The following is a 24,006-nucleotide window of genomic DNA, read 5'->3' as shown; positions in this document are numbered from 1 at the left end:
ATTTCAAACTCTGCCTAATAAAAAGGGATGCAAATATTTTTTGACAGAATTAAGCAGATTGTTTGAAAAGTGCACCTTTTGAAAGGAACTGTAATCTGAAACTTGCATTTATATAAGCACCTGAAACATAAGCATTCAATGTGCTTTGCTGAAAAGTAATCAGGCAATGTATTAGGAATGTATGAAAACTTTAGACAAGTGAGAGAGGGAGGAGGACTTTGGGGGTGGGTCGAAAAATAATCCAGAGCCTAGACAATGGAGGAGACAGAAGCCAATGGATAGTGTTAGCAAGTAAAGGAAAGAATTGCGGATTGTTTTGGTTGGATATGGTTACAGAAATGGGGACTGGTGAGGCCATGAACTAATTTTAGAATGGAAGTATATCAGCTATGAACATAGATTGAAAAGGTTGAGACATTTTTCCCCTGGAGAATAGAAGGCTAAATGGAGATTTGTCTGAAGTTTGTTTTTTAAATCATGAGAGGTCAGGAGAAAGTAGACAGGGAGAAACTGTTCCTGCTCCTAAATGGATCCAGAATGGCATGGTGCAGGTTTAAAATACTTGATATCATTTTAAGATCTGAAATTCACTAGCGATTATTATTATTTAAATGATCTAATGTGTGGGGTTTAGGTAAAGGGTAGAAAAATGGCACTAAGTCATAACGCTCATTTGGAGAGACAATGCAGACATAGTGGGCCAAAGAGCCTCTTTTTGCACCATCATAATCCAGTGCTGCTGTGTCTGGCTTCTAGTATAGTTCAGAATGCACAGAGGCAGAGTTTGGGATGGGAGGGGTACATCAGTGGCCCAAGGCTGTAGGGGTCCCCACTGTGCCTGGGTAGAAGGTCTGGGCCCAGAGCAGCATCAGGGTCAATTATTTATTTCTATCCCTGCTTATACTTGGAGGTGACAGATAAGTAAGATTTTCAGCAAGTTAGGGTGTGTACAGCAGCACTCTTGATGAGTTGAGATTTTAGGATGTTGGAGACTGGGAGATGGCCAACCAGGAGACATTTCGGAATAGTTGGGTCTGAGGAAGAGAGGCATAAATGAAGGTTTCTGCAGCATGTGGACAGGGATACTGGCAGTGCTGTTTGAGAAAGTTTAAGAAGGGTATCGGGGATAATCCAGGAAATTACAGGCCTGTGAGCCTCATGTTGGTGATAGGGAAATTATTAGCAAAGATGCTGTGGGATGAGATCTATACACATTTCAAAGCAAATGGACTTATTACCAATTGACAGCATGGTTTTATGTGAGGGAAGTTGTGCCTCACTAACTTGATTTAAGTCTTTTGAAGAGGTGACAAAGATGATTGAGGGCAATGTAGTGAATGTTATCTACGTGGACTTTAGTAAAGCCTTTAAGGTCCTTCGTGATAGACCAGTACAAATGGTTGAAGTCACGTGGTATGGGAGGGTGGGAGAGCTGGCAAGATGGATACAGAACTGGCTTAGTCATAAGAGCCATGATATGGAGATGCCAGTGTTAGACTAGGGTGGACAAAGTCAGAAGTCACACGACACCAGGTTATAGTCCAACAAGTTTATTTGAAATCACAAGCTTTAGGAGCGCTGCTCCTTTGCCAGGTGAAGCCCTTAGTCATAGGAGACGAGGGTAATGGTGGAAGGACACTTTTCAGAATGGAAGGTTGTGACTAGTGGCATTCTATAGGGATCAGTGCTGGGACTGCTATTTGTGGTCTACATAAATGACATGCCTCGTCTAATTAGTAAGTTTTCAGATGATACAAAGATTGACAATCCTCCTCACTATACACAAATCCTCCAGAGGATACTGCTGGACATAACCAGTTGGAAGCATGGGCAGAAAAATGACAGATGGAGTTTAACCTGGACAAATGTGAGGTGATGCATTTTGGAAGGTCATGTACAGGTGGAAATTATGTAGTGAATGGCAGAACCCTTATGAGTACTGATATGCAAAGGAATCTCGGTGTACAAGTCCAAGGATTACTGAAGGTGGCAGTGCAGGTAGAAGTAATATTTTAAAAATCCTGCATATCTTTGGATTGTGGGGAAAACCCACACATACACAGGAGAATATTCAAACTCCACACAGACAGGCACCTTCGGGTGGAATCAAACCGGAGTCCCTGGAGCTGTGAGGTAGCAGTGCTAACCACTGAGACACCATGCTGCATGTATATTTCATTTGCTGGTTTTGCCCTGTTGATTCCAGTGACCCTAAAGTTTGGACAAGACTGTTTTTAGCATTTTGCCTCATTGATCTATCTGAATTCTAAATTGGAAAGGAAAACTCTCTAATAGCACTGCCCCATTCAATGTAAAGGATAGGTGAATTTAAACTATACATGTGATCATTAGAGCTCCATCATATTGACTGTGAAGGTCAAATACACAAATGTGTCTCATCTTTTCTAACCGTCTGTTTCTAAGTAAAACTGTGAACAACATGTGTTTCGTAAGTGTTGTCTCATATTTTCTGTTTTAAAAATTGTGGTGGTCATGTCTGTCTGAATCCATATGACTCATGTAAGGACGATCCTGCAATATATTGACTAAATGCTACAGGGATTTTTATTTTAAGGATTTTTTTTGTTTGAAGTTCAATTTAGGTTAGTTCAGATTTTCAAGGTGGGGGATGGGGGTTGGTGAATTTGCTGAAATTAAGGCAGTATGAACTGGTTTCACCGCAAATTGAAATTGGTTCAGTGTTTTGCCACAATTTATGGGCAAACTCACTGTGTCAACACATTTGCTTGTGAATTGATTCAAAAACAATGGAGGTTCTATGTAAGCTTGGTAGCTCATTGCTGGCATGTGTTCCGAAGTAGCTGGAGAGTTTCGTGCAGTCAGCCCCAGAAGCTGTGGGGGAGGTAAGACACTGAAGAGAGAAGTGCTGTGTGATGACAGCTTTATTTTTCCATGAATTTCGGAAAGAAATTGCTGTTCATTTTACATTCTACCACTTGGAAAAAATATGGCTTGTTCAAACTTAGCAATGATCCCATTACCAAACTGGGTTTTATGTTGGGCTTAAATTATTTATAGGTTTTACTTCAGAAAGGATGTACTGCAGCAACACCCATGCACCTTTTGGATGTTACCATATTGCTTGGCTTGCTACTACACAGTTTCCTTACTGTCTGAACATTGTGTTTCATAACAAATGTTAGTTATTGCCAAGCATCTGCTATCTATTTCTAGTCACTTCATGTCGGGTTTGGTTGCAAGCCAGTTTTCATTTCTTAATGCCTGGGATTTTGTTCTTTTCAAGCTAGTTCCAAATTTCCTCCTTAAACAGATGCATTTTATCAGCAAAAACCATAATTTCTATTCTTTATGACTTGATTTTAAATTAGCAATCAGTCTCTGTAGATATAGATGATAATTTGACTGATTTTTAATGAAGTGGATAATTGCTACTAATTCATTAGTCACCTTTCTTGGCTCCCTGTTCGAATCTATCAGAGTCTCATACCCTGATTCGAATAGCATACACAGCAATGAGAGAAGCTCATTCTGTTGTGGGTAGGAACATTTTGCATCATATTCTGAAATGTCAGCATTGCTCAGTCACAGCATTCAAACCTCTTCAAGAGGATTCAAGTCGCATTTCAGGGGTTTTCAGTTTGTAATCTAAATTAACATTTCACGGAGGGATGAATGCTATGCTGATAAATGTGCTGTCTTTTTTTAGAATAAACTGAATCCCTGTCAACTAGGTGAACTTTGTGGCCCCATAGTTTGGACAAGGTTCTTTCAGCACTTTAGAATTTGCATATTGTTGGGAAGAGACAGACTTTGACACATATTTTTGTCTTGTGTTCATGACAACTTTTGATTCTATGAATATTATTGAAAGAATTCCTACAGCGTGGAAGAAGGCCATTTGGCCCATTGGGTTCACACAGCTGCTGATTCTCCAAAGAGCATCCCACCCAGACCCACATCCCCTAACCCCTTCCTGTAACCTTGCATTTTCAATGGCTAATCTATCTGGCCTACATATCCCTAGAAATTATGGTATAGTTAGCATGGTCAGTCCACCTAACCTGCACATCTTTGGACTATGGGAAGAAACCCACACAGATGTGGGGAGAATGCATAAGCTCCACACACACACGGTTGCCTGACTGTGGATTTGAACCCAGGTCCCTGGCACTGTGAGGCAGCAGTGCTAACCACTCATCCACTGTGGATGTGGGAGTTGTTGGCTTGGCCAGAATTCATTGTTCATCCCTAATTGCCTAAGGGGACAGTTAAGAGTCAACCTGCTGTAGATCAGGAATCTCCGAAAGTCCGAACCAGGTCCCTAAAGGATGTTAGTAAACCAGATGGGTTTTTCTGGACAGTTGACAAATTTTCATCATTAAACTCTTAATTCCACATTTTAATTGAATTCAAATTCCACCATGGAGAGATTTGAATCCAGGTTCCCAGAACCTTACCCAGGTCTTTGGATTAAGAGTCTAACGATAATACCACAACGCCATCACCACCTAGTTTTCACTGTACCTGTCACTGAAAACTCACAAACAGCCCTAAGGCAGTTATTCTTAGTCCTGAAAAGTGCCTAGCATATCTCTGATTATTGTGCAAGTGTATGGTATCTCAAGGTTTGATTAACAGATGAAAACTGCCTGATTCAATCTGATACTATATGGTAACCACGCCAGTGGCGTTTGCTACTAACAGGATGCTGCCACCAAGCCAAAATACATTCTGCCTATCACAAGGATTAAGTAACATGGTATATGAATTTAGGTGCCTGGTATGTAGGCTGTAGGTCCAAAGACAGGTGTTTCATAACAAACTACGTGTCCACTTAGCTGCTTGCGATAAGCAAGGCACTGACCAACCTGCACTTTCAAAACTCATAACATACTGTCTCAAATTGGATGTATTTCCGTATTAGGACAACATTTGGGGCTTGATAATCCTGACTGTGTATGGAATTGCATTAACAACCAATTTAGTTTTGTCAGTTGGGCTTACGATATGGCACTCTTAATATATACAGCTTCCAGTATACCTAACACATGGGACCCTTTTTTTCGGACAGAATGTGTACATGCACAGTGATGTTTTGAAACAACAAAACAAGTGACAGCTCTATGCTAGTTTATTTCTCAAGGCAATGACCTGACCAATCAGAGTCTGGTTTAAAATTTAAATAAAGCCGAGCTATTAAATGGATACATTGTTCATCGCAAGGCCTCTGCTGATCAGAGTCATTTGACAACTGATCAGCGGTCTTCTCTCATGCAGTATTCATGATTTTCCCACTGAATTTGGTATTCTTGCAAATGTCCTGATGAGTAAAAGATGAAAAGCTTGACAAAATCTGAACCAATCTGAAACGAGGGTTTAAGAGGACTAAAAGGGGTCATGAGAGATTGTCAGCAAGCAGGATTAAGGAAAACCCCAAAGCCTTTTATCCATATAAGGAGCAAGAGGGTAACTAGGGAAAAGGTTGGCCGACTCTAGGACAAAGGAGGAAAGATATGCATGAAGCTACTGGAGAAGATCTTAATGGATAAGATCTATTCCCCATTTGGAAGAAAATGGGATTATCAGAGATAGGCAACAGGTTCTTGAGCAGGGAAGGTCACTTCTTACAAACCTAATAGCATTCTTTGAAGAGGTGACAAAGTTGATTGAGGGAAGGGAGTAGATATCATATACATGAACTTTAGTAAGGCATTTGATAAGGTTTCCCCGTGGTAAGCTGATGAAGAAGGTGAAGTCGCATTGGATCCAGGGTGTTCTAGCTAGATGGATAGAGAACTGGTTGGGGAATAGGAGACAGTGTAGTAGTGAAAGGGAGCTTCTCAAAATGAAGACCTTTGCTCAGTGGTGTCCCACAGGGATCCGTGCTGGGACCACTGTTGTTTGTGATGTACATAAATGATTTGCAGGAAAGTGTAGGTTGTCTCATTAGCAAGCTTGCAGATAACAGTAACATTGGTGGAGTAGCAGATAGTAAAGGGGACTGTCAGAGTATACAGCAGAATATAGATAGATTGGAGAGTTGGGCAGAGAAATGGCAGATGGAGTTCAATCTGGACAAATGTGAGGTGATGCATTTTAGAAGATGCAATTCCAGAGTGAACTATACAGTAAGTGGAAAAAACCTGGGGCAAATTGATGTACAGAGAGATCTGGGTGTTCAGGTCCATTGTTCCCTGAAAGTGGCAATGCAGGTCAGTAGACGGTCAAGAACGCATACGACAGTCTTTCCTTCATCAAATGAGGTATTGAGTACAAGAGTTGGCAGGTCAGGTTACAGTAGTATAAGACTTTGGTTCAGCCACATTTGGAATACTGCATACAGTTCTGGTCGCCGCATTACCATAAGGATGTGGATGCTTTGGAGAGGGTGCAAGATGTTGCCTGGTATGGAGCATGGTAGCTATGAGGAGAGGTTGAGTAGATTACGACTATTTTCATTGGAAAGGAGGTTGAGGGGGGACCTGATTGAGGTCTACAAAGTCATGAGCGGTGTAGACAGTGTGGATAGCAAGAAACTTTTTCCCAGAATGGAGGACTCTATTACTAGAGGTCACAAGTTCAAAGTGAGAGGAGAAAAAGTTTAGAAGAGATATACATGGAAAGTTCTTCGTGCAGACAGTGGTGGGTGCCTGGAATGCATTGCCAGTGGAGGTGGTAGGGATGGGAACGATAGCTTCATTTAAGATTTATCTGGACAGATACATGAATGGGCAGGGAGCAGAGAGATACAAACCCTTAGAATATAAGTGGCAGATTTAGATAGAGGATATGGATCAGGTAGGTAAAAAGAAGGACTGCAGAATCTGGAAACCAGAGTCTAGAGTGGTGTCGGAAAAGCACAGCAGGTCAGGTAGCATCCGAGGAGCAGGAAAATCGACGTTTCTGGCAAAAGCCCTCTATTCCTGATGAAGGATTTTTCCTGTTCCTCGGATGCTGCCTGACCTGCTGTGCTTTTCCAGCACCACTCTAATCTAGACCGAGAATATGGATCAGCACAGGCTTGGAGGGCCGAAAGGCCTGTTCCTGTTTGGTAATGTACTTCGCTCTAAAATGTCTTTTTTTTTTCAGCAATACTAAAGTTCTTATTGCAAATTGAAATTCTGTGAGCATTTGTCAATTTCTGATAAGATATGTTGGTTTAAACTTTGCATGTAACCATTGGACTTCCATGATGTAGACTGTTTGGCTTGTGAAGGCAAAAAAATAATAGAAAGTTCTCTTCTCTTCAAAGTGTTTCTTTGTTAATTAGCTGTGATACTACAGGCATGTTCCACGATTTGAAAGTGCTATATAAATTAAAATATCTCTAACCTTTAGCTTTATTCCATTTTTAAAATTTCAATCTGTTTCTCTAAATTCTGCATTGTACTTTTCCACTTCATTTGCGTTCACATTTTCTAACTTGGTCATTCTTGCTGTCACAATTGCTTTCTCTAAGGTACTTTGCTCTCTGTCAGGAGCCGTCTTTCTTTTTTCCTATACCTTCCCCCCTCTTCCCCCCTCTTTCCCCCTCTTCCCCCCCTCCTTCCCCCCCCCCCATACTCTTTCACTTACTTTCTGACTCTTTTCCTAATTCCTCTCTCCTGCTCACCCTCTTTCACATGCCTTCAATCTCTTTCCTGCCTAACCTCAGTCAGTCCAGGAATAGGTCCTTTGACCCTCCAAGCCTGAGCTGATCCAAATCCATTGTCTAAACCTGTCGCTCAATTCCTAAGCATCTGTATCCCTGTGCTACCCACCTACTCATGCATCTGTCCAGACGCATCTTAAATGAATCTACCATGTCAGCCTCTACTATCTCTGCTGGCAATGCATTCCAGGCACCTACCACCCTCTGTGGAAAGTACTTGCCATGTGTATCCTCCTTAAACTTTCCACCTCTCACCTTGAAAGCATGACCTCTCATTATTGAATCCTTCACCCTGGGAAAAAGCTTATCTCTATCTACCATGTCAAACCCTTCATGATTTTGTAGACCTCAATCTCCTCTTTTTTTTTTTAATGAAAACAATCCTAACCTTCTCAACCTCTCTTCATAGCTAACACCTTCCATAACAGGTAACATCCTAGTAAACCTTCTCTGCACCCTCTCCAAAGCGTCCACATCCTTTTGGTAATGTGGCAACCAGCACTGTACACTGTATTCTAAATGCGGCCGAACCAATGTCTTCTACAATTTTAATATGACCTGCCAGCTCTTATACTCAATACCCTGTCTGATGAAGGCAAGCATACCATATGCCTTCTTGACCACTCTATCCACTTGTGCAGCAACCTTCAGGGTACAATGGACCTGAATTCCCAGATTTCTCTGCTCATCAACTTTTCCCAAGGCTCTTCCGTTTACTGGGCGAAAGTGAGGACTGCAGATGCTGTGGATCAGAATCCAGATTAGTGGTGCTGGAAAAGCACAGTAGGTCAGGCAGCATTCTGAGCAGGAAAATCGACGTTTTGGGCTAAAGCCCTTCCTGGTGAAAGGCTTTTGCCTGAAACATTGATTTTCCTGCTTCTCAGATGCTGACTGACCTGCTGTGCTTTTCCAGCACCACTCTAATCTCTTCAGTTTACTGTATAATTCACTCTAGAATTAGACTTCCCAAAATGCATCAATTCACATTTGCCTGGATTGAACTCCATCTGCCACTTCTCCACCCAATTCTCCAGTCTATCTATATTCTCCTGTATTCTTTGACAGTCCCTATACTTTTTGCTACTCCACCAATCTTCGTGTCATCTGCAAACTTGCTGATTAAACCAACAGTGCCCTCTTCCAGATCATTTCTGTATATCACAAACAACAGTGGCCCCAGCAGTGATCCCTTTGGAACACCACTGGTCACCTTTCTCCATTTCGAGAAACTCTCTTCAACAACTGCTACTCTCTCTACTGTTGCTCAACCAGTTGTTCTTCTACCTAGCTAGAACACCTGCACACCATGTGACTTCACTTTCTCTATTAGTTTACCATGGGGAACTTATCAAATGTTATAATAAAGTCCATGTATATGATATCAACAGCCCTTTCTTCATCTATCAGCTTGGTCACTTCCTCAAAGAACTCCATTGAGTTGGTAAGGCATGATCTCCCCACAAAAAAACCATGTTGTCTATCACTGATTAGCCCATTCTTTTCCAAATAAAAATAGATTTTATCCCTCAATACCTTCTCCTCCAGCAACTTTCCCACTACTGACGTCAGGATAACTGGTCTGTAGTTACCTGGAATATTGCTACTACCCTTCTTGTACAGGGGGACAACATGCGCAAACCTCCAGTCCACCGGCAGCTCACTTGTACTTAAGGATGCTACAAAAACATCTGTCAGGGCCCCAGCATTTCCTCTCTTGTTTTGCTCAGCAAGTTGGGATAGATCCCATCTGGTCCTGGGACTTTGTCCACCTTTAATAACCACTAGCCTACCCAACACATCTTCCTTCCTTATGTCAACGTGATCCAGATTAATCAAACTTCTATCTCTAATCTCAACATTAATCATGTCCCTCTCCTCAGTGAACACTGATGCAAAGTAATCGTTCAGAATCTCACCCATTTTCTCAAGTTCGACACACAGCCTTCCTCCTTTATCCTTTAGTTACCCGCTTGCCTCTTTTATAAGAATAATAATCTTTTGGATTCTCCTTAATTCTGCTCACTAAAGCTATTTCATTACTCCTTTTAGCCCGCTTGATTCCTCTTTTAAGACTGGTCCTAGTCTCCTGATATTCCTGCAGGGCCCGTGCTGTTAGCTGTCTGGACCTTATGTACGCTTCCCTTTTCCTCATGGCTTGTTGTACGATTTCTCCTGTCATCCATGGTTCACGAATCTTGCCCTTCCTATCCTTTGCTTTCAATGGGACATGCCTATCCTGCACTATCTTTTACTTATCTTTGAAAGCCTCCCAAATATCAAATGTGGACTTCCCTTCAAATAGCTGTGTACAATCCACATTTCCCAGCTTCTGCCTAATTTTGATGGCCTTGGCCCAGTTTAGTACTCTTCCCTTAGGACCACACTCATCTTTGTCTATATGACTACGATTGTGGTCACTGTTTCCAAAGAAATGCCCCACTGCAACTTCTACCACTTGGCCTGGCTCATTCCCTAACACCAGGTCCAACATGGTCCCTTCCGTCATCGGACTATTGACACCCTGCTCTAGAAAACTCTCCTGGACGCTTCTTACAAATTCTGCCCCATCCAAACCTCTGACTAAGTGTATCCCAGTCTCATACTTTCATATGCTCTCTCTCCCCTGATTGCATGCACACATCTGTAATTTTGCTGAATCTCTCCCTTTATCCCATGCATAGGAGTAAAGCCAGTCTTGAAGGAGAATGAGCTGGGAATTTGTCTTGCAAACGTTTCGTCCCCTGTCTAGGTGACATCCTCAGTGCTTGGGAGCGTCCTGTGAAGCGCTTCTGTGCTGTTTCCTCCGGCATTTATAGTGGCCTGTCTCTGCCACTTCCGGTTGTCAGTTCGAGCTGTCCACTGTAGTGGCCGGTATATTGGGTCCAAGTCGATGTGTTTGTTGATAGAGTCTGTGGATTTCTGCAAATTGCATTAAAGTCTGATTTGTCAATTATTCTGCTAAAATGAACGTTTAAATTCAATCATTTTATACCTGTCTTTCCTTTTTTAAGACTAGGTTTAATGCATGTGCAGGTGAGCCTTTGAGGTAAATTGTGACCTGAGTAATCCTGAGATAGAGATTCTGTTAGAAGGCTGGAACTACAACAGCTCCAAGCAGGGCAACTCTGCTCCCATATGTCTGTACTGTTAATAAACGTTCTTCAAGGCAACTTTTGAGGTTTGACCTGAATATATGTGAAGAACCCATACTAAAACCGTCTTAATTGGAAACAAAAACAGAAATTGCTGGTAAAACTTAGCAGGTCTGACAGCATTTGTAGAGAGAATTCAGAGTTTTGGGTAAGTGACCCTTCTTCAGAGTTCAGAACTGTTTCTGATTTCCAGCATCTGCAGTTCTTTGCTTTTGTACAGTTTTAATTGGTATGTTTTACTGTATGTTGAGAAACTGTGGCTGGAAACTATATAAATAGGCAGTTGACCTTGACCTTCCCCAAAGAAAAAACCCAGTGCATATTCAGCTGGTCCGTTCAAAGCATGTGGCTATAATTCTTCATAATATTTGCATATTTTCAGTTTTTTTAATGTGCATGTGTGGATGTCACTGGTTAGGCTAGACTAACATTTATTGCCTGACGCAAAGGTAAACTTGCTTTGTGTCTGGAGTCACATGGGACCAGACCAGGGAAGGACTGTAGATTTCCCTCCCTAAATGACATTAGTGGAGCAGATGGATCTTTTACAGGAATTGATAATGATTATATGGTCACTGTTAGGATATCTTTTTATTTATTCTAGACTTTTATTGAATGCAAATCTCCTCATCGGTCCTGGTAGGGTTCAAATTGATATCCACAGAATATTAGCTTGGCATCCTAGATTGCTAGTCTATGCCATCCTCTTCCCTTGCTAATCGTTTACTTTTATTTAAAATAGCCATGTTCCTGATTTTATAAAATGAATCTGCTTTAGAATCTTGTGAAGGCTTGGATGAAATTTAATTGAATTCACATGGTGCAGCATTCAATAATTTTCCATGAGTTATGAAAACATAAATGTGCAATATGACAGTTTCGAACTTTATTTTATCATTGGTTTGTTCCAATTTAATACAGTTTACCGATAGCGCAAAAAGAAACTTGAAGAATAAGCTTAAAGGGAAGTAATACAGATGTACTTTTTAATATTTAAAGGAAGTAAAATAAAGAAGTGAAAATAGGAATTTGGAAATGTTGAAGTAGATTTAACAGTTGCAGCAGAATCCAAAACATCCCTTCACGAATGTTATGGATGGATTCAGTGTTTCTGCCATATTATAGCAAATTAACATGCCAGGATATACTCCCAATATTTCATTTCCCACCATTGATAATTGTAATTTTGAGAACTCTGATTTCAACAATAAATATGAGCTCCAAAACCAAAAAGTCAAGCTTTCATTCCAGTTGCACCATTTGATCGAAGTACTCAGTCTACATTGTTTGCATAAAACACTGGTCCAAAAGTTTAAAACTATTTATAGACATTTTAAGTTCAACTTCATTTAGAAGACTGTTTGTCCGTTTTCTTTGACACAAAGAAATAAGGAGGGTGCTTGTGACTTGTGCATCATTTCAAAATGATTCTAGCATTCTGTTTGATTTGTCAAGTTCAAACTTGTCCACAGTGTCTTGCAATTTGACAAACAATTTGCACCTAAACTATTGTAAAAATATGATTGGTCCGCTTTGCAATTAAGCAAAGATTTTGAAATGGCTGATTTAAGGTTTTCAACTTCCTGCCATGCAAGATGTCCTTATTGGTGATGCCTCAGATTTAGTCATCACTGTTTTGCCGAGAACAAGTAATACTCCATAAAATCTGAGGCTTTTAGGCTTTATCAAGCAATGTTGTATGGATTATGTCTGAATTTGCAGCCCTAAATTCACCAGTGGTTCAGGCTAGATTTGCATAAATGTTATCTTGTGCTTGAGCTCGTTGTAGAGTCACAAGACCCTGGAGAATTTGAAAGTCAATAAGTAAAAGCTTAGTTGGACGCATTCTTGGAGGTCTGATCACGTGACATTCTGATCTCTCAACTTCTTCTAATCTGAATATGTTTATTTTTCTCATGAAGTTTAGGTCCACATAGTTTATCATCTTTGCTCAGGGTTTCATGCCAAATGCTATTGTGCACAAATTTGAGAAGTTTAAATTGCAAATTTCCTGAGTTGCTCGAGGCACAATTTTGTGGAGGAACCCCTCCCCAGTAATGCCAAAATAAACGCTTAAAACATTGGTGTTTTGGTGTTTAAAAAAACATTTTTTCAAAGGTAGATTGACCATCACTTTACGTTATGTATTGTTTAATCTCTAACATACCAGAGCTCTTTACAGAAAATATATAAGGCATGTGAAATTATTCATTTAATGTTTAAATGGACTAGACTGTCATGTATAAAATGTTTATGCATATGACCACTGATGGCCATAAGATGTAAGAGCAGAAGTAGGCCATTCAGTGAAATCATAGTTGCTGTGAGAGAGTTCTCACCTGCTTATCCCCACAACCCTTGTTTCCATTGCTCATTACGCAAAGTCAAGACAGACATTCTTATATTTAATGACTCTGCCACTATAGCCCTCTGTGGTAAAGAATTCCAGATTCACTATTCTTTGAGAGAATAAATCTTCCTTATCTCTGCTTTAAATGTGTGGCTCCTTATTCAGAGATTATGTCCCTTTAGTCTTCAACTCTCTGAAGGAGAAATCAACTTTCTATTCTACACTCTGTCAATTCCCCTAAAAAATCTTGTGTTTCAATAATGTTCCCTCTCATTCTTCTAAATTCCAATGTGTACAAGCCTGATACTCAACATCTACTCATAAGGCAGCCCCTTTTTTGTATGAGCCTAATGAACATTCTCTGAACTGTCTCCAATGTCAATATTTGTTTCCTTAGATAAGGGAACCAAAACTCTGTCCACTACTTCCCTTTTTAATATGTTGAAATTGGCCTCACTAAAATATACCTATCGTTGAGTTTTTCCTTTTCAGTTTGGTGGTCGAGTCAACTTATATTCTAGTCATTGTGTCTAAGATGTACCTCTAGAGAAAGCTGAAAATTCTGATTCCACTTAAATTTGGCATCAATGCTGTGTGTGCATTTAAAAGCAGATAAAAGGGAAAACCAGCTCAGCAAATCTCTTCTTTTTACCAACCCTCCATTCTCGCAACTCCCCAGCCCTACTACCACAATGTTATCATGCTCAAATTGGCCAAATAACTTATTCAAACAATTTTGTCTTCCTTTCTGTGGCTATAGCTGTGCTCCTTTATTCTGCTAATTCAGTAATTTTCCTTGCGATTGATAGATAGCTAAGGTCATTAAGTATGATTTGGAGACGCCGGTGTTGGATTGGGTTGTACAAAGTTAAAAATCGCACAATACCAGGTTATAGTCCAACAGGTCTATTTTGAAACACTAGCTTTCAGAGCGCTGCTCCTTCATTAGGTGATTATTCTCCACAATCACCTGATGGAGCAGTGCTCCGAAAGCTAGTGCTTCAAAATAAAACTGGACTATAACGTGATGATATCGTGATTTTTAATGCCATTAAGTATGGAATCAAGTCAGTTAGATACTGTTAGGACACAGTTCAACAATAAGATATCTGAAAAGAATTAGCTATTTGGTACATTTGAATCTGCTTCATCATTCAATCAGTACTAAGGTGACTCTCAACCCCATTCTCCTGCTCTCTCCCTGTAACCTTTGATCCCCTTTCTAATTAAGAACCAATCTTAAAGAACTGACTTTACCTCTGCAGCAGTGAATTCCACAGATTCATCACCCTCTGGCTAAAGAAATTCCTCTTCATCTTGGTTTTAAGGGGTCACCCCTTCACTCTGAAGCTGTGCCCTCTGGTCCTAGTCTCTCCTACTAGTGGAATAATAATCTTCAAGGCCTCACTATCCAGGATTTTCAGTATTCTATAAATTTCAATGAGATTTCCCCCCTCATCCATCCTAACTCCATTGAGGACAGACCCACAATCCTCATCCACTCTTCATTTTCCAAGGATTGTTCTTGTAAACCTCCTCTAGACCCCCTCCAAGGACAGCATGTCGTTCCTTAGATACAAAGTCAACAAACTGTTTAATTAGCTCATTGAATAGTGAAACAGCTTCATAGGACTTGATGTGCTCTTCCTGTTCCTATGATCAACAGATGCAGCTAGATATACCAGTTATCCTTGATATGGAATGCTTTGTGTTTTGCAGATTCTTCCACTGATTGATGTCATGTTCAGGTTTCTCAGAGCCCTTAAAAACACTGTCAGATAAGTTTCAGGCACCCTCTTGAATCTTATTCTAGTATGATTATCTTTTTGGGAGACCAACAGTTATCAGACTACTTGTTCATTTAGATTACTGCAACAATGCCAAAGCCTTTCACTTTGTCTTCGCATCCTTTTTTTTTTGTTCTGCAATTAGCAGCAATTGGGAGCCCTGGCAGATCATTTTGACTCGCCACCCAATTTCCCCACCTGACCCCCTACAACCTCCCTTTCCCCAAAACCTTTGGTGGCAGCACTGAACCTAATTGTAACACTGTTGCCCAAAATTAGCTAACTCAGCACAGACTAAGACTCGAGCCTACTATCTTATGGTTACCGTGGTCCAGCTAAACATTGATTTAACTGGCCAAGTTGTCCAAGATAAACAGCTACCTGTGTGAACAATGGAAAGCCTTTACTAGGCACTTGGCATTTATTACTTTTGACTGATCATCATTATGAATAAAGACAATTTTCCAGTCTGTTCAGATGATGCTTTTCTGCCCAATGAGAAATTTCTATGTAGTGAGTCTCTGCTCAAAAACTCTTTTTTTTTAAAGGATAGTTTTGAAAAGCGTTATTGCTGCTAGAATACATGGCATCTTTCTCCGATTCTGAACCTGTGTTTTCATGCACAGTACAATTTGTGGTGCTCTGTCGCTAACCCTCAGGAAGGCTTAGTTCTTCTGCACTCTAAAAAGGATAGGGGGCATCCACTGGAAGTTGGTGGAAGGGTGAAAACTGTTCCTGAGTCTCCAGTTATGTAGGAGAAAGTGAGGATTGCAGATGCTGGAGATCAGAGCTGAAAATGTTTTGCTGGAAATGCGCAGCAGGTCAGGCAGCATCCAAGGAGCAGGATAATCGACGTTTTGGGCATGAGCCCTTCAGGAATCATAAAGAAGGTCTCATGCCCGAAACGTCGATTCTCCTGCTCCTTGGATGCTGCCTGACCTGCTGCGCTTTTCCAGCAACACATTTTCACCTCCCAGTTAAGTAGGATTTATACCACTTTAGAGCTCAGCTTTATTTTCAAGCTTCCCTAAAGTAGAAAATAAGTTATAGGTAGTTCATCTGTGGAAACAAGCAGGACTTTGCATTTAAAGCTACATTGTTCCTTCCTGAATTGAATTTGCTGACTGAGCCAAATTTACTGTGTGTTTTGTAACTGAGGTAGTTTCCAGTCTTTTTAACTCGATGAACAAGATTTTTTTTCTCTTCTCAGTTATTTGGATCCATTAGAAAACAAAATACTCATGCAAAGTAATGGTGGTGTCTCATTATTATACAGCCAGGTAAGTGAAATGGATCTCTGTGGACATCAGTAGTAAAGTTCAGGGTATGAATGCAAGTAGCCTGGTGAACTCCATCATTGCCAATACATGAAAAATAAAGAACAGGACATTCAGTCCACTAAGCCTGATTATCCCATGGGCTGGATATAACATGTATTATTATACCTTCAATCTTCTGTAGCAAATGACTAACCTCCAAAAACATCATTAAAAGGTTTGAGTCTCAAGTGCTGTATTTTATTGGGATATACTGCTTTCCCACCATCCATGTGGTGAGTGCTGCAAGTATCTCCATAAATAAGAGTGAAGGACAGTGACCACAGGCAAATCCAGGAAATTTTGGTTAGGCAGAGATTGGGCACCCGAGGGAGGGGAGTAGAGGGCATGAAATTGGGTGTCTGCGCATGGAAGAATAATGGGTTGTAATATTCTGTTTGGGTACTGAGGGAATGGGTTAGTGGTACCCCTGATGTGCACAGGTTTAAAAACAACTTTTGCTCTTTGCCCAGTGTTTTATGGCAGTGAAGGAAGCTGGAGGTCCTTAATTGCCACTTAATTGGCATTTAATAAGGCAGACTAACCAGATTCACATGTCGAAATTGGGTCACATTGAAAAGCCTTAGGAAGGTGTGGCTGTATGTTGATTGACGTGAATGGTGACCATTGGGAGCAGTTGAGGGGAGGAGCAATTGAAGATGTGTGGCCCTGTAATGACCTGTCCTTTCACAGTTGGCAAACTTGTTCCATTGATCACTCAAGAGGTCATCAGGAAAAGAAGCAATCAGTGCCCAAACAGTATCGTATGTCCAGAATTACATGTCTCATGAAGATGGCAAGGGGTTGATTGGTGAAGGGTACAGGTTTGTTGCATATGAGGAGTGTCTGTGGGAAGGCAGACAAAATCTCTCTGGTTTTCTTCTCTGTCTTACCACCACCAGCACCCCCCACCCCCCGCCGACTTTCTGTTTAATAAGGAAAAGGTCAACATCCATGGCATTTGAGCTACTTTCAAGTAATTGTACAGACACCAGAACTAACACAGCAAAACCAGGATTTCTGATGACTCTGAGCGAAGGGCCTCAGTACCAGGAACACACTGGGGATATTTTACATACCTCGCCTGTTGAAATAAATGCACAGCAGAAGTCTGCAAAATCCAGTCCCAAATATCAGGGTGTTTGAACATCAATCTGACTTTACCATCTCTGGCAACTTTGCATCTCATGAGACAATGGTTAGCACTGTCATGGTTCAATTCTGTCAACATTGCCTAGTGTGACTCAGCAGCTTTGCTTTGGCACAACAATCTCCAATGAATTTGTTGCTGTAGGAAACAGTGGCTAACAAAATACAGGATTTGCTGGTCTGTGTTTTATCTGGGTCCTCACCTCAGCTGACTGAGCTTTTTTTTTTAAAAAAGATTTGTTCATGTGATGCCCACATCCCTGATTAGGCCAGCATTTATTGTCCTTCCCTAAAGAATCCACCATCTTGCTGTGTGTATGGGGTCACATGTAGGCAATTCCAGTTAAGGATAGCAAATGTTTTGGCCGAAAGAACATTAGTGAACCCAATGGTCCTTTTTATGACAACCCACAGTGGTCTCCTTTAGAATGCAAGATATTTATTGAATTCAAATTTCACCATCTGGCCTGATGGGACTCTAAGCCGTATCTCTAAATGTTAGCCTGGAGCTCTGGATTAGAAGTGCATTATCACTGTCACTGCCTCCTCACCTATTCCAATGCCCTCTAAACAGCCCTTAAATGGCACTGACATCACCATCTGCCTCCCAATTGTGTGTATAGACATCTGTCACCTTCATGCTTTGATTGCAGATCTCCTATCATAGAGATATGGGCATCAAGCAGGTCTTAACCCAGGGGCTAGGTCACTGGATGAAAGTCTTTGAGGATATGACTGGCAGTTGCAAATAGACATAGATTTTCCTGTTGCCCTGAGTCTTGTATAACTAATAATCTTTTTCAGAACCAGCCATGCAACAGTATGTGTTGGTGGTATCCACGTGTCCTGATCATCACCAGACGTGACTCTCTTTGAGAGCATTCTTAGCACACATTCACTGCTACCACAGTGCTGACTGACAGATAACTCCCTGCTGTTCACCAGGTTTAGAATGCAACTTTTGAAATATTTCCACAGGACGTAGGTGCAGAAATTAGGCCGTTTGGCCCATCGAGTCTGCTAAGCTTCTCAACCCCATTCTCCCTCTTTCTCCCTGTAACCTTTATTCCTCTTGACAATCTTGAACGAATCCTTTGTCTTAAATATACTCAATGACCTGACCGCCACAGCCTTCTGTGTTAATGAATTCCTAGATTCACCCCTCTCTGGCTGAAGAACTTTCTCCTCATGTCTGCTCTAAAAAGGTCTTTCCTTCACTCTAAGACTTCTGCCCTCAGGTCCTAGTCTCTCCGTCTTCGCAACATCCACTGTCCAGGCCAATCCAACAATATAACCTCTGTTATTAACTACCACCAGTTGTATTATGTAGATGAAGAACATACTTTAAATCAAAATTCCAGTAAACATGGGGTAGATTGAAAATAAAACTGTATTTGTGAGTGTCATTGTTTGTGCACATTGTTCCGGGATACAAGAACTTGTGATGTGTTTTAAATATCTATGCAAGGCAACTGTCATGTGGGGGAGGAGTTTCTACTAGTCTGTGCTTTTCTTCCAATATAATTCACCTAAAACAGCAAAAGGTTGTGAAGTTTTTAAGTGCACATTATGTTCAGTGTAAATTGCACATATATTTTTTTAAGATTCCCTACAAAGTGGAAACAGGCCCTTCGGCCCAACAAGTCCACACTGACCGTCCGAAGAGTAATCCACCCAGACCCATTCTCCTAAATTTACCCCTGACAAATGCACCTAACACTGCGGGCAATTTAGCATGGCCAATTCACCTAAGCTGCACATCTTTGGACTGTGGGAGGGAACCGGAGGAAACGCACGCAGACACTGGGAGAATGTGCAAACTCCACACAGACGATTTCCAGAGGTGGGAATTGAACCTGGGTCCCTGGCACTGTGAGGCAGCAGTGCTAATCGCTGAGCCACCGTGCTGTCCTTTTTTTTTTTTTAGTGTGCATCAATATATAACACAATAACAAGTAACGAAGTCCTTTTTTCTGTTAGTTACAATTAAAAAAACTAAGAATACTTAGCTTACCAAGATTTTAATTGACCATTTCAGATTACTATCCACTGGTTATAAAACTTAATCGTTATTTAAGTCTCTTAAGAGCATAAGACATAAGAGTTGAATTAGGCCATTCGGCCCAATGGGTCTGCTCTGCTATTTCATAATGACTGATATCTTTCTCAAATCCATTCTCGTACCTTCTCCTCATCTTTTAAAATGAATTTAACAATAAAATTCTTTGTGAGCAATACAGGCAGATGACAGAGTTAAGTAGCATAGATAAGTAAATAATAGGTAAACAGCGGTTAAAAATAAAAACACAGGTACAGGCAAATATTAAGCGTTTGCGAGTCCATTCAGTATTATAACAGTAGGGTAGAAACTTTCGAACTGGATGGTGCGTGTGTTCAAGCTTCTGTACTTCTCCCCAATGGTAGAGGTTGTAGAAAAACATTGCCAGGGTGGGATGGATCTTTGAGAATACTGGTGACTTTTCTTGACAGTGGGCCTTGACATTCCACTTTCCTTCCCTATTACCTGCTGAAGTTGGGTTCTAGATTTTGTGTGATATATGCACAAGGACTCAAATTCCTCTGTGCTGTAGCTTTTTGCAGTATTTTTCCAATTAAATAATATTTGGGTCCACTATTCTAAATGCCATAATGAAATATTTTGAGATTTTTTTTTACGTCAATGAAACCAGTAAATGGTTCTATATAGTTTCTTCACATCATTTTTCAGTTAATTTTTAGTTACTCCCAAACGGTGAAATAAATGTTATAGAACGTTTATTTTTGTGTAGAAAATATTTTTTCAAATTTTAAATTGCACGAGGTTACCAATGTTTTAAGTGAGGTATATAATGCAGAGGTTTTAGAAAATTAAATTATAGAACTTCACCCTATTTAACAGTTTCATGGCAGATTTTTAAAAAAAATTGTCGTTAGTAGAAAATTGAGAAATAAAAGTATTTATTACACCTATGACAATTTGTGCCAAAACAGAGGTTCTTGGCAGAGTTTGGATGATCATTTATCAAGATCCACCTTTCAGTTATGTATGATTTTGAAGCTCTTTGGATTGCCGTTGTGTAACCAAAATCAGACAATAATTATCTCTCATCTGTTTGTTTGTGTCAGCTGAAGTGAAGACACAGTGGAATTTTGCCTTGTTTGTGTAAGATATTTACAGGAATTCATCCTTTGGAAAATTGTGAAATATAAACAGGAATTTTATTATTTTTCTTCCCTCTTATTCACCTAATCTCAGGCTACATATGAGCTGGAGCGAGGCTGGGTTAGTCCTACTGAGGAACAATACCAGCAGCTGAAAGCTTTCCAAGATGCAGAAATGAAGAGAGAGGTAATATTAATTTTATGCAAATTGTTCAGAACCTTGTGACAAGGAAGGGATTAACCCATAAATAAACTGCCACAATATTTCTATCCTTCGACTTTTTTTCATTTCAACTTTTTATTTACTTTCTGTACATTTGAATTTATCCTCTTCCTCACTCTTCCCACTGTTAAATCGCATATTGATTAACAAGATACACTGACACTTGATGTATTAAAATTCCTAGCTCCCCTTTTTCCTGCTGAATTGTACCCATTGTCAGCAGATTTTAGTAGCCAGGCAGGCCACAATGCTTCAATCCAGCAAATTATTTTCTTTATAGCAAGAATTCATAATGTATGCACTTGTGGCAGTGATGATGCTGACTAATGATAATTAATTAACAAGCAGTCAACTGGAGGCCTTCCAGTGAGAGAACTTTATTGCTTCTGTATGGATTTGGTGAGGTCTGAAAAATATAATGTTTATCCATAGGGCGGCACAGTGGTTAGCACTGCTGCCTCACAGCGCCAGAGACCTGGGTTCAATTCCCACCTCAGGCGACTGTGGAGTTTGCACGTTCGCCCCATGTTTGCGTGGGTTTGCTCCAGTTTCCTCCCACAGTCCAAAGATGTGTAGGTCAGGTGAATTGGCCATGCTAAATTGCCCGTAGTGTTAGGTGAGGGGTAAATGTAGGGGTATGGGTGGGTTGCGCTTCGGTGGGTCGGTGTGGACTTGTTGGGCCGAAGGGCCTGTTTCCACACTGTAATGTAATCTAATCTAATCATAGCACATTTTAATTCCTCTAATAAGATTCTGCTTCTGCAAAAGTACCGAACCAACTCTACCAAAGTCACAAGTAGCACCTTGTGTGTTTTGTCACAAAAAGGTAAATTTTCCCTGTGTTGTTCGTGACTTGGCTGCAGCCTTTCATACCATTGTTTTTCAATACTGTCCAACTGGCTGGGTTCTGCTCTAATAAATCCAATTGTAGCCAGGATACCACTTACAATAGATTTTATTTGTGCACTCTTACCTCTTGTGTCCCTCCAGGATTTATCCTTGGCCAACTTCTCATCTACATGCAATTCCTTATTTAAGCATTATCCAGGAGCAGTATTTGACACCTAGCTTTTCCAACCTCTCGTGACGACTCCAATGTTTCTAACTTATAAGACTGCTTCTCCAACATCAAGTTTTGGATAGACAAGAATCTTTAATTGACTTTCACCTTGCAGGTTCATGGTTTTTAAAGCCCAAATCAAACCTCAGCCCCACCATCCTTGCAAATACTGCCCCATTCATTTTGCTGTAATGTCTTTGGACCTGTTGACTCAAACAAATTTGTCTGTCATCCTTGGAGCTCAAGTTCAAATAACTCCAGTCATGTTTCTGCCCCTGCCCACAGAACCTGTTTTTACAAAATCACAAATGATGTCCTGTGTAACTGTGATAAATCAATCTTAAGAGATTGTACAGGCATTGCTGGTGATATTTCAGGAAAGACTGGATAGAGTTGGGGAGAGTCAGAGGACTGAAAAATGGCTAATGTAACACTCCTGTTTAAGAAGGGAGGGAAGCTGTTAAATAAGATAAGGTGTTATTGGATTGAGGATTGGCTGACTGGCAGAAGACCGAGAATGGCGATACAGGAATCTTTTTCAGGAATACAGCCAGTGACTAGTGGAGTTCCCCAGTGACATTGGACTACAATGATTCATGTTATACATTAACTATCTGGACAAAGAAACTGAAGGCATTGTTGCTAAGTTTGCAGATGTCACGAGGATAGGTGGAGGGACAGGTAGTGTTGAGGAAATGGGAAGGCAGCAGAAGGAATTGGGCATATTATGAGTGTGGGCAAAGAAGTGACAAATAGAAGACGATTATCCAGGAGGTTATGTACTTTGGTTGGAAGAATAGATGTGTAAACTATTGTTTAAATGGGAAAAGGCTTTGAAAATCTAAAGCACAAAGGGACTTGGCAGCGCTAGTTCAGGATTCTCTTAAGATTAATGTGTATGTTCGGTTAGCAGTTAGGGAGGCAAATGCAATGTTAGCATCCATCTTAAGAGGGCCAGCATACAAGGGCAGGGATGAGGTTGTACAAGGGTCTAGTCAGACTGCATTTGAAATATTGTGAGCAGTTTTAGGTCCCATATCTGATGAAGAATATGCTAGTATTGGAGAGGGTCCAAAGGAGATTTACAAAAATGATCCTAGGGATGAAGGGCTTGTCAAATGAGGAGCAGTTAGGGACTCTTGGTCTGTACTCAATGGAGTTTCCAAAGATGAGGCAGGGATCTCATTGAAACTTTCAGAATGCTGAGAATTCTGGATAGATTGGATGTGGAGATGATGTTTCCACCAGTAGAAAAGCCTAGGACCTAAGGGGACAGCCTCTGAGTGAAGGGACAATAATTTAGAACTGAGATGAGGAGGGATTTCTTCAGCCAGAGGGTGGTGAATCTGTGAAACACATTGCCACAGAAGTCTATGGAGGCCATGTGCTTGAATGTATTTAAGACAGAAATAGATAGGTTATTAATTATTAAGAAGCTCAAAGTTTATAGGGAGAAGGCAAGAGGTTGCAAAACACGTCAGCCCTGACTGAATGGTGGAATAGACTCGAACAGAATCAGGCCATTTGGTTACTGTATATTATCGCCTTATAGCCTGTTTGCAGACTTTTGAGTTGCTTGACCAAAAGATCATGTTATAACAGGTCTCAACTGTATTCCAGATTGGAGGGAGGGGGAGAACCGTCATGCTAACTGATTTTTGCCTAATTCTTAGGCATTTGATAACTGGAGAAACACGGATAATGGACTCTCCTCCGACTACTAAGCTATCCAAAAATCTGCTATCTGTGTCCTCGTTCATGCAGTTCTTGTTCATTCATTGTCCTTCTGGACCAACATTAGTTTCTGGTTTAGCAACTCCTCAATTTTCCTATCTATCTTTTTTATTGGACAGGCATATGGAATGGGCTTCAGATTAGTATGACAGGGCGGCGCAACATTGAGGGCCAAAGGGCCTGTACTGCGCTGTTATGTTCAATATTCTTTCCAATTTCATCCATGGCCACACACCATCATATCTATATAACCTCCTCCAGCCAACACCCTCAATATTGTCAGGCCACAATTCTGGTCCATGAGTATTTCCAATTTTTAAACTAAGCATTCCATATCAAGTAGATCAAGATGAAAACTAATTGCTATAGAGTATTGCAAATGAATACACTTGATAATGGATTTCTAATTGGCACAGTCCCCAATGCACTCACTTTGTCAA

The 24,006-nt window shown here is 40.6% G+C and overlaps 1 protein-coding gene across 1 annotated transcript in view; it reads left to right on the top strand.

Annotated features, from left to right (window-relative positions):
* LOC140476750 (sorting nexin-31-like) overlaps positions 1-24,006 on the top strand; it is a 123,473-nt gene that overhangs the window by 68,503 nt on the left and 30,964 nt on the right. Inside the window, exons 8-9 of the mRNA XM_072569563.1 lie at positions 16,133-16,202; positions 20,644-20,736. Of these exons, the coding sequence (XP_072425664.1) occupies positions 16,133-16,202; positions 20,644-20,736 (163 nt within the window). The remainder of the gene's footprint in view (positions 1-16,132; positions 16,203-20,643; positions 20,737-24,006) is intronic.

Source organism: Chiloscyllium punctatum, chromosome 5 (assembly GCF_047496795.1).
Source record: "Chiloscyllium punctatum isolate Juve2018m chromosome 5, sChiPun1.3, whole genome shotgun sequence".
NCBI lineage: Eukaryota > Metazoa > Chordata > Chondrichthyes > Orectolobiformes > Hemiscylliidae > Chiloscyllium > Chiloscyllium punctatum.
Note: the sequence above shows the minus strand (reverse complement) of the source record. Positions and strands in the feature narration are given on the sequence as shown.